Source organism: Spermophilus citellus (genome assembly GCF_964194105.1).
Source record: "Spermophilus citellus genome assembly, chromosome: 2".
In the NCBI taxonomy this organism is placed as follows: domain Eukaryota; kingdom Metazoa; phylum Chordata; class Mammalia; order Rodentia; family Sciuridae; genus Spermophilus; species Spermophilus citellus.
In genome coordinates this window covers 77,093,494-77,105,104 of record NC_138183.1, presented here as the reverse complement: position 1 = coordinate 77,105,104, position 11,611 = coordinate 77,093,494, and the positions used below count along the sequence as shown (strand labels likewise).

At 39.2% G+C, this 11,611-nt stretch overlaps 1 protein-coding gene and 1 long non-coding RNA gene across 3 annotated transcripts in view; one reads left to right on the top strand and one right to left on the bottom strand.

Moving 5' to 3' along the window:
• Positions 1–1,481: 1,481 nt before the first annotated feature.
• On the bottom strand, positions 1,482–8,202 carry LOC308641082. The gene is made up of 3 exons (XR_014020408.1): positions 7,005–8,202; positions 3,911–3,984; positions 1,482–2,012 (listed from the first exon to the last, which is right to left on the bottom strand). It is a non-coding gene; the product is annotated as an uncharacterized lncRNA (long non-coding RNA).
• A 6-nt stretch (positions 8,203–8,208) lies between these two features.
• The window catches only part of CARNMT1 (carnosine N-methyltransferase 1), a 46,766-nt gene continuing 43,363 nt past the window's right edge, over positions 8,209–11,611 (top strand). Inside the window, exon 1 of one of the 2 annotated variants that reach the window (XM_081279289.1) lies at positions 8,209–8,706. In XM_081279289.1, coding sequence (XP_081135415.1) covers positions 8,219–8,706 — 488 coding nt within the window. In that variant the 5' untranslated portion in view covers positions 8,209–8,218. The remainder of the gene's footprint in view (positions 8,707–11,611) is intronic. The other variant, XM_081279288.1, reaches the window with a different exon arrangement.

Here is an 11,611-nt window from a genome sequence, read left to right as displayed (position 1 = left end):
AGACCCTGTCTCAAAACTAAAAGGGCTGGAGATGTAGCTCAGAGATAAAGTGTCTTTGGGTTCAATCCCCAGTACCAAAAAGAAAATAAAGGGGGCTCATGTAAGTAAGTAAGTAAGTAAGTAAGTAAATAAATAAATAAATAAATAAATAAATAAAATATATAGAAATTTAGGATATATGAAAGAGTGTGTATATATATAAATTTTGTATATACATTTCAACAACGTACTATTTTCATTTATGTCAATCACAAATTTCTACTCATTAAAATAATGTCAAGAAAGTAAAAAAAAAAACTGAAGATAAGTGTTAAACTCCCCTACTCAATGCCACCCCACCCATTGTTCACCTTTGGAATTTCCCCCCTTCCCTTACTGAGGATTGACCCCAGGGATGATTTACCACTAAGTTATATCCCCAGTCCTGTTTTTATTTTGCTTTTATAGGCTCTTGCTCTAAAAATACTATGTTTTACCCATCTTTACCCCAGACAAAAATAATCTGTAAATTATGTGTAAGGAAGTTCAATCAAACTGATATATTTCCCATGATTATGGCTTTGATGCTCTTCTGAGAAGTAATAAATACCCAACTCTTCCCCAAATGTTTTATCTGAGGACATTTGCTTGGCTATTTCCTTGAGCATGCATGGGCATAAATACTGGGTATCTCAGCCTAGATTTCCAGGTGGGGAAGTGTGAAATGTCCACCAACAGACAAAACAACAAAAAGATTTAGAGCTTATCAGTTGGAAAAACATCCTTGTAGTGACTCCTTTAGTGCCCCTGGAAAGAAATATCTAGCAGTAAGTAACCTATGATTTATTTTGTAAACTTACATCATGGTAGGGAGCATGTGGTGAAGTAGAGCTGCTAAGAACAAGATATACTATTCCAGGGCTTGTCTCCAGTGACATACTTCCTCCAACTAGGCCACACCTTTTACAGTTTCCACCACCTCCATTCAATTATAACCCACCAGTGGATTAATCCAAACCATCAATGGATTCATCCACTGATAAAATCAGACTTTTCGTGATCCAATCATTTCCCAAAGTTCCACTTCCAAACATTGATGCATTGGGGACCAGGCTTTCACCACATGGACCTTTGAGGGGCATTTCATATCCAAATCATAACAATAGCTATGTGACTTTATAGTCATATAAAGTCTCTATATTACAGTGTTCTCATCTGTTTTTTTTTTTTTTTTTTTAAAGAATGATGACTCAGGCTCAGTGGCATATGCCTGTAATCCCAGAGGCTTAGGAGGTGAGGTAGGAGGATCACAAGTTCGTAGACAGCCTCAGCAATTTAGCAAGGGCCTAAGCAAATTAACGAGGCCCTGTCTCAAAAGATCAAAGGGGCCAAGGATATGACTCAGTGGTTAAGTGCCCCCGTGTAATCCCTGGTACAAAAAAAAAAAAAAAAGATGATACTATTGTGAATATTAAGTTATATGCAATGATATACCACAGTGCTCAGTGCCATACCTGGCACTTATAATTCATTTATTCATTCCATAGAAATTATAGAAAATCTTCACATGTCAGACACTGCACAAGATGCAAGAGATATGGGCATGAACTAAGTAGGTGGGCTTCCCACCCTCCAAGAACTTAGAGTTGAAGCAGACAAAGCAGTCTGTTAAAAGGTAATCAACAAAATATATACTTACAAAATTTCAATGAGGTATCTACCTGGGGAATGTGAGGCTAATAAAAATATACTTAGGATTAATAGATGAGTTGACCTACAGACTTCAAAGCTTTTATTTACAAACATTTACTGATTATGAAACACCTTTGAGAAGAATGAGGCAGTAACTGTGTTGGTATGACGGGAAAGACTCAAGGGTGTTTCTGTGAATTGCTTAACCTAACGTGGAAGAACAAGTTGAGGCTTCCTGTTCAGACACTAGAGCAGAGTTTCTTTCTTTCCTGTTCATCATGTTCATCATTTGTACACCTGTTGGAAAGATCAGCTTTGGAAACGGCTGCAGCAAATCTATACTGGATACCAAGGCAATTTAGGAAATAATAGATAAATTCAGAGTAAAAGAGAAGCAACTAACTACAGAAAACTGCAGATATAAATATTGTTATCAGGGCATGTTCTGAAGAAAAAGACTGCTGAAAACAAAGGATATTATCTGTAAAATTGTCTTCGAGTCAGACTATCAGAGCCAGAAGGATCTTTTTTTTTTTTTAAAGAAATATTTATTTTTTAGTTGTAACTGGACACAATATTTTATTTATTTATTTTTATGTGGCTCTGAGGATCGAACCCAGGGCCTCAATCCCATTGTTTCTTTTCATAGATGAAGACAGTGAGTCCAAGTAAGTTAAATGACCTGCTCAAGGTCATATACCTTGGTGTGCCAAAGACAACATCTTAAGTCAAATCTTTTTTTTTTTTTTGCTCCTATACTGCACTTCCACTTCTATACTGGACATGTCCAACCAAAGCAGAAGACAGTGTTAGTTAGTGACACACTAATCAATGACATAATCTGGCAATTACTGTGGATTAACTCATTGAACATACTTCCTTCAACTTTCTAGCTTGATTTCTACTATCTTAGAAATTAGAAAGATAAAAACTCCATCTATAAACTTCCCTTTAAGTTTCTAACTTGGAAGAAGTGAGGACAATGAGGTGGCAGTAATGTATAGGGAAACTGGATCTTATGCGGAAGCATTTGGTTCTTCCATGGTAATTACACGACAGGTTTTACTATCTTGTTTCTTAACACTGTAATTAATGTATAGTGGGCAGTGTGTGCATTGGTGGCTACGAAAAAGTTTCCTTAGAAACAACAGGTATACAGTGGCTCAGGGGTCTGAGACAAGAGGATTGTGAGTTCAAAGCCAGCCTTAGCAACGGGGAGGTGCTAAGCAACTCAGTGAGACCCTGTCTCCAATAAAATATAAAATAGGGCTGGGAATGTGGCTCAGTTGTTGAGTATCCCTGAGTTCAATCCCTGGTAACCCCCACCCCCTCAAAAAAACCCAACAGATATAGCTGTGTTGTTCCTGAATGACACTTGAGCTTGATTCCTGGGTCTTCCAGAAATTCTTTAGTCTTAATTTCCTAATATTGATCAGTTTTTGCTTAAACTAGCTAAAGAAGATTCTGTTGTCTGAAACTAAAAATCATGACCGAGGTCTTAGTAACAAAGACCTTTTATCAAACTCACTATTAAGAAGAAAATTGAAATTAAGAAACTTGAAGGTGTATTAAGTACTTACTTATAAACAAGTTGTGGGAGGCATAAAAAGACTTGATTCTCATCCTCAAAGCAGTTAAATAAGAATCCATTATATGCCCAAGGGACTGAATGTCTAAGAGTACAATTGCTAGGTTGTATGGTAAGTTTGTATTTGATTGTTGTATTTTGTTTGTTCATTCACTTGTTTGTTCTGGAGATTGAACCCAGGAGTGCTTAACAACTAAGCTACATTCTTAGTCCTTATTTTTAAATTTTGATGCAGGGTCTTACTAAGTTGTTGAGGATCTCACTAGGTTGCCCAAACTGGCCTTGAACTTGTGATCCACCGACTTCAGCCTTCTGAGTCACTGGGATTACAGTTTTGCACCACTGCACCTGGTCTATCATTCAGTTTTCTAAGAAACTACGATAGTCTTTGCAGGACATCTCTCAGGAAGGACCTAGACCAATCTAGTTCTCTCCCCTTTCTCACTTGTGGTTCTCAAGAATAACTGTAGAATCTGCAGGGAATGCAACAGCCCTGAAGGGACTGAATGTAACAGCCTGGGCTCTGTTCCAGAAACAGGATGCCCTTCAACATTTTAGCATGATGTGTCATGTGGCCCCTGGGTGGACTGATTTTCAGGGTCCCTCAGCTGTGATGTAGGGTATATATGTACAAATGAGACTCCATCCTACCTGGGCAGTTTTCTTGACCCTTGGGAGACCAGATCACAATGAATGCTAGGCTTCTGTTGTCCCTTGATGGCTATCTGTAAATAATAAATCAGCCTCATTAACTTGTTGTACATTTAAGTGTTCTGTCTCACCAGACTCAAGACAAATTGGTAGCCAATGCATAGAATTCCTGCTTTGCATTATTTTCCAGCACATCTGCCATCACTTCATATTCCCATCAGCGATATATAAAATGTATGAGCTCTAACTGTTCAACAGTTCTGCAGAAAAAGTAAAGAAAGCATGATGGTGCTTTGGGGTCATTTCTGGAGATTAATTGATCTCCTCCTGCTGAAAACATTCCAAAGCTTTCAGTCCAAGTGTGTTGCCATGATTGGGAAAGTGTCCATACCCCTATGCAAATTCACTGCAAAAGAGTTAGATGAAGAAGTCCTAAGAAAAGTGTTTTGAAACAAGGCTAAAATGTATTCGAAAAGGCTTCTGAAAGAAGAGAAGAAAACTTCCATTTATTGAGTCAACATGTCAGGCATTTCTCCTTATGGTATCTATTTCTCTTTATGGCATCCATTTCTGGAAAACCAGGCAAGGAACTGGTAGATCATATCTGGAGAGAGAATATAAGGGTAATCCTTTTCAGATTTCTCCCTTGACCCTGTAAGAAAGGTAATATTGTGTCCATTTTAGAAAAAATACAATTGAAGTTTCATGTAACTTTTCAAACAGGATTTGAATTAAGAAGTGGCAAAATGAAAATGAGAAGGCCATACTTCTATTAGCTTGAAGTTGCCTTCAGCTCAGTTTAAGAATAATATGAGAAACATAGGCAGTCAACATAGGAAGAAATTAATTAATTAACTTTGGCTTTGCTATTTGTGTGTCCCTAAGCAGGAAAATTAATTTATCTGAGTCTGTTTCTTCATTTCTTAAAGAAAGATAGCGACACTTCCTTCATAGAATTGAGGTATTGAACAAATGTGATAAAATAGGAAAAAACAATTTGAAAATGTAAAATGATAAAAAAATGTGAGATAGCATAATATTTTAAAAATTCAATTGAGTCATCACCAAATACTATTAAATACAGGCATGAGACATGGGTGGATAGGTGTGGTGCTAATAACTTTGTAAATGATCTAATAACAATCACTTAATATTTGTTTCTTTATCTGTAAAATCAAAATTGTTTAAAGTCAAGCACCTTAATAACAAGAAGACCCTAAGAGTTTCCAAGTTATGACACAGTCAAGCAAGCCTTTACATATGAAATTAATTTGAAAAAGTTTATATTTCCCAGTGTGTTGAAAAAAAACACATGGAAATGATTATCCATGGCACTGTGGATTATATCAAAAGGTCATTCTGATTTATGTTAATACATGTCACAAATTATGACGTATAATTCACGTTTGTATACAAAAACAACATCAGCAATGGTCAATATTGTAAGAACTTATACATAACTTCCAAATATCAGTCTCTAAGAAAAATAGGCATTAAGGCAATCTCTGGAAAACCAGGCAAGGAACTGGTAGATCATATCTGGAGAGAGAACATAAGGGTAATCCTTTTCAGATTTCCTTTTGAACTTTGAATTAGTTATTACTGCATTACTGTTAAGAAACAGATTGAAATTTTATTTATTTATTTATACTGGGGATTTAACTGAGTCGCATTTAACACTGAGCCACATCCCCAGTCCTTTTTTTTTTTTTTTTTTTTAATGAGACAGGGTCTCGGCTGCTGAGAGTTTCACTAGATTGCTGAGTGATAAACCCAGCCTAATTCCATCTTAAGACTGGGAGCCATCTCATCACAAAGTCATGAAAAGTTAATTTCTGTTTTACTGTAAATTACTGTGATTTCTAAACTTATTTAGAATTCCTGCCCCTGCCTTGAACTCACCCATGCCTGGCTTTCCCTGACCAGATAACAACCCTCTAAAACCTTAGTGGTTCCTCATAAATTCTGATGTTGGAATCTAAATTTACTCCCTATCTTGAAATATCATGCCATGTAGATCGTTAACATACTATCTGCCTTTGTATTATCCTTCTCAAAATCCTGTTATCTTTAAATTCTTAAGACACTCCCTTTATGCAGCTTTTTGTGCTATAAAACCTTCTTCCTTGAGGGCTCAGGTGCTGTTCTCTGGCCTGGGATTTCGGGTGAGACAGTTGCTGGCCACCTTTTGTGTACACAAATACAAGCTTGCTTTAGTTTGATTTAAAATTGGAGTTGGTAATCTTTTCTTTGAGGCCTTGAACTTGCCATTCTCTTTTCCTCATTATCCCCAGCTACTAGAATTATAGGTGTGTATCACCTTGTTCAGTTTTTATTTTCTTATTTTGAGACAGGGTCTGGTTAAGTTACCCAGGAGGGCCTTGAAATTGTAATCTTTTTGTCATTGCCTCCTAAATTACTAGAATTATATGTCTACACTACTGGCCTGGAAATAGCCTGACATTTTAGAAAAGTCTTACATAAAACTTAAGATTACCACTTTTCAAAAAATTTTTTTGTCATTGCCTTTACATCCAATATTAATTTTGATCATGAAAATATGAAGCCATTTACTTTCAATATAATTATACCTTTTTAACAGACTTTAGGATATATGGACATATTTAACTCTTCTGAATAAACCAATCTTTTTATTATTATTTTGTAGGAGTGATTTTCTAGGTGGTGCCTTAAATTTAAAGGAATAGTTATTTCCTAAAAATAACATCAAATCAAGTAGGACATTCATTTTAGCATTGAGCCATAGAAGAAATTAAGCATAAATAAATAAATAAAAATTGTTGCAAGGGGGCAAAATTGAGACATATGTAGTTGAGGGGAGAAATAATGTCCCTGTGCTTTTGCCCCTTTCAATGCTTTATTTACTCAAATTACTCAATACAATTTCACTCTATAGGTTCTTAAGAAATGACAATCGTTAATGCTGGCACTGCAATAGACATAATCAATTCACAGCAAACAATTATAGATTAATTTTAAGCACTGCAAACAGTGCTAGTGACAGACATTCCTCTGCATGCTAAATACAAAAGTCTCAAGCCTTAGGCTTTATGTCCAGCAGATGCACACTCACTCAGACCAAGTGACCAGGTCAGGAACCAAGGCAGGCTTTTCCTGGTGTGGAGGGGACAAAGACTGGTTGAGGTCAGGGTTGTAGGGAAAAGGTCCAGATGAGGCAGCAGAGTTTTAGAGCTGTGAGGATCACAAAGAGGATCAGGAAATGATGACAAGTATTGGCATGTTAGTCCAGGTCCTCATCAGGCTCTCCTGATGCGCAAGTGCATCCTTGTCTTGGCTGGCTGAATCCCTGTTCATTAGCTCTATTATTTATACTAAATTTGGGGGGCTTTTGAGCCCCCCTTTCAATCATTATCAGCTACCACCAGATTTCTCCATGACATCATTTACCTTGGGATCAGAAACATCTGGTCTGTTGGTCTCCACCCTGATCTTCTCTCTTTTCCCTGTTATCAGAGGCTTCACTGTTTATCAGGATGAAGGAAGTAACTTGTTTGAGGCCAAACTAGAGGGCTCTGTGGGTCTGCCTGGTGAGACTGCAGGTTTCAAATTGGAGTTTTTAAAATGGAGTTGCTTAGGCTTAGGCCTAAGGCCATCCTCACAAAACTAAAGAAAAGAAAAAGAACTCAAAAGAGGTTAGGTCAGATCTACTATTGCTAGGAGCCACTTTTAGATGTTTTTGGGTGTGATGGTCTTCCCAAGCACTAGCTTTGAACAGAATTAGGTTTCAGCGTCACCAGCTAGGACAAAATTAGGACTTTATGTATGTTTTGCTTTATTTGTTTTTTGAGACAAGATTTCGCTATTTTTCCCTGATTGACCTTCAACTTGGGATCCTCCAGTAACTAGAAGTACAAGTGCCGGCTGCTGCACCCAAACTCGGCCTGGTCCCAGGACCTGCAGCTCATTCAACATTGGAAAGATGATTATGCTTATGTAATTAATAGAAATTCATTTAGGAAGTTCATTAAAACTTAAACTTAGATGAATTCAAAGCCTTTCTTTTAGACTTTTTGAATTAGAAATTCAAAGTAAATTCAAAATCTAACTTGTTCTGTTTCCTCTTCCTTTACTTGCTAGTACCTCAGCCTGAGTTAACTTGCCTGTTCCAGAATCCAGCCCTGGCAGACTCTTAATTAAGGTCCACCCACGACGCTCACAGGTGCCAGCTGTTCAAGTCCCACCCCAACTCCTCCACCTGGCTTATAGTCCCGCCCCCTGGAAACGTCGTCCTGACGTCAGCGCGTCGTCGCCGAAGCCCGGCAGCAAATGAACGCAGGCGGCCACAGTCCACCGTCGTACCCTCGTATGCGCCTGCGCGCATGTTCCAGGACTCCTGAAGACCTGGCGGAGCCCAGCGCGGATGGAGGCCTGAGGGCGGCGGGGGCGGGGCGCGCCGCGAGTTGGGGGCATGTCCGCGGCGGGCGCCGTCTAGAGGAAGGCCGGGCAGCCGCCACCACGCTTTCAGTCGCAGCGAGACGCAAGCGAGCCAGGCCGAGGGCCGTGGCGGCTATGCAGCGACGGCGGCGCCCTCCACCGCCGGCCTCTCAGCTGCCCGAGGGCTGCGGGGGAGGCGGCGGCGGCGGCGGCGGCGGTCGCGATGGAAGCGAGGAGGTGGAAGTGCAGTTCTCCGCCGGGCGTTTGGGCTCGGCCGCGGCGGTTTCGGTGGCGGCAGCCGCGCGCAGCACGGAGGAGGAGGAGGAGAGGCTTGAGCGCGAGCACTTCTGGAAGATCATTAATGCCTTCCGCTACTACGGGTAAGGAGCCCGTGGCGGACCCCGGCCCAGCGCGTCGGGTCCTTCGACCCGGCTGCCGGAGCTGACCCCAGCGCCGGAGTCCTCTCACACCACCCTAGCCCCTCCCAGCCCTGCATACCCGCGAGTGGTGCCGCGCCGTCCTTTGCTCAGCCTCGTGTCTCCTGACCTCAAGATCAGATTAGCTCTTCTGCCTTCGTTTTCCCATTAAAGGTTCGGCGTTGGGGGTGACCTCAGATGTGCTGTGGCCACAGTTTCAGATAGAAGAGCATAGTGGAAAAATTGCCCAGTGCAAAGCATGATATGGTATTTGTTTTCGATATCTTCCAAACTGAACGTATGGAGAGCGCAAGTTCACCTACACGCGGGATACAGGATACTGTAGACTTGTTTTCCCAAACTGTAGCCAATTATTGTAAGAACAGATTTCCAGCTCACCCTCACCCTCCTCCTTGTTGTTAACCTAAATGCACTTTTGTGGTGAGCGATCGAATGATGCCGCTCAATGACTCTTAACTGGTCGGCAGAGGTATTCCTTATATCCACAATTTGCTAATTTAGTAAGGGAGATGAGAAAAAGCGCTGAAAGAGCCAGCATTATGTTCTTTTATTCTGAAAATTTGTATCAAATTCTCTTCGTGGGCTAGGCATGGTGGTAGGACCTATATGTTCCTCGTTCATAATACAACTTCCTAACTTTAACCTTTCTTCTACATAGATGTTAAAATATAGCTTAATCACAAAATTATAATTCCAAGATCTGAGAGGGACTTGGACCAACTGGATTTTCAGGTAAAGATAACACATTTATTCATAGGTGATATGAGACTCCACCTATCTGGCCTCAATTGGAGCTAGATAGATAAGACTTCTTAGGAAGTAAACTCAGATGGGATCTTGCTGTGCAGTACAAACTTTTTTTTTAAAAAAAATATTCATCCCATTAGTATTACAGTTCAACTGGTGACCTCCTCAAGGGCAGGGACTGAGCCTTATTTATTTTTGTGCTTGGCAAATAGTGTTTTAAGGTTCTATTTTTAACAAATAAAATATAGTAGCAAAGAAATACGTTAATCATTCTGAAATAGTCTTGTTAATTTTTGGCTTATGGTTACACTAGTTTGTTACTATTCTGAATTCAGATGCTTGCTTTTATTAAAAGTTATTTAAGATCTAATACATTTACAACAGGTTTTTTGGGGATTGAACCCAGTGCCTTGAGTATGCTAAATACATACTCTACCACTGAGCTACATTCATCCCTTTTGACAAAAAGCTCAAAGGTCTTGACAAAATAATATACTGGGGCTGGGGTTGTAGCTCAGTGGTGGAGTGCTTGCTTAGCATGTGTGAGGAGGCACTGGGTTTGATTCTCAATAGTGCAAATAAATAAATAAAGGTCCATTGACAATTAAAAAAAAAGACTGATTAAATCTAGGGTTTAGGGCTGTATTGCTTGGAGAACCCAAAAGAAAATTTGGGCATTTCTCCAGATTGAGTAGCAATCAAGGGAATAAGCCTGAACACCAGAGAGGGGATTTGTTACAAGATTGTGCCTAGAATTTTTATACCATGAGAGGAAGCAGCTGACATTAGGTAGCTGAGTGATGGATGCAGAAAAATCTGATTCATTTTGCTATTGAAATATCTATAAGCTGGGCAATGTGTCTCAAGCTTATATTCCAGTGACTGGGGAGGCTGAGGCAAGAGGACAATAAGTTTGAGGCTCACCTGACAACAAGACCTGTCTCAAAATAAATTTTTTAAAGAAAAGGGCTAGGAGTATCACTCAGTGGTATAGAGTGCCTCTGGGTTCAACCACCAAATAAATAAATAAAGAATATTGAGAAATATCTTGAAATATAGAAGACTTAATTGGTTAAATGTTGAGTAATTACACCCTGTTTTTTTTATGTTAAAACCATTTTAGGACTGATATTTATTATTATGTATTGGTTGGGCCTTTGGGGTGAAGGACTTTCACTTGGAACTAGTCTTAAGTGTGGCAATATATAGAAAATGTTTCTGTGTGCATGTACTAGTAGTTGTGATTCTGTTCCCAGCACTCACCTTTCTTCTTTACCAGGTTAATGTGGGATTGAGGACAATTTCATTTATCAAAAAACCCCCTTTATTTGCATGCACTCTCTGCATGAAACACTTCAAGTCCCTGGATTGAAAAATAGTATGGCATCAAAAAATATGCTTTTAAAAATATCATTTAGAAGTGAGGAATATGGAAAACATTGTGTAGCAGAAAACACTCTGGATTTTTTAATGGTATTGTAGACTTGCACTGTCTAATACTGCAGTCACTAATGATATCTGACTAAATTTAAGCTTAAATTAATTAAAATTTAATGAAATTTACAACTTAATTGCCCTGTCTTATGGCCTTATTTCAAATGCTTAGTAGCTATACATGGCTAGTGTCGGCTGTATTGGATTGTGTATGGAAATCTTTTTATCATTGAGTTAAATTCTGATTCCTAGTGCTGTTTTAGACCCATAGCAATTTCACATTTTGAAGTGTTTGGTTTTATTGCAAAATTTCTTCTAGTGAATGTGTAAAAGATTTAGAATAAAGATCAAAGGGCAGCAATAATCTTTTGATTCATGGATGTGGACTTCTGATGCTTGGTTTAGAACCAAGGAGTCTGTTGTTTGTAACTGTTCCTTTAAAGCAGGGTAGATAGTTTCTTCAAAAGGCCAGGCAGGGGCAGGGGCTGGGGTTGTGGCTCAGTGGTAGAGCACTTGCCTAGCACATTTACGGCACTGGGTTCAATCCTCAGCACCACTTAAAAATAAATAAAACAAAGTTATTGTCCATCTACCACTAAAAAAAAAAAAAAAAAAAAAAATCCTCTGTACAACTACTGGGGATTCTGCCCTTACATGGAAGGAACAT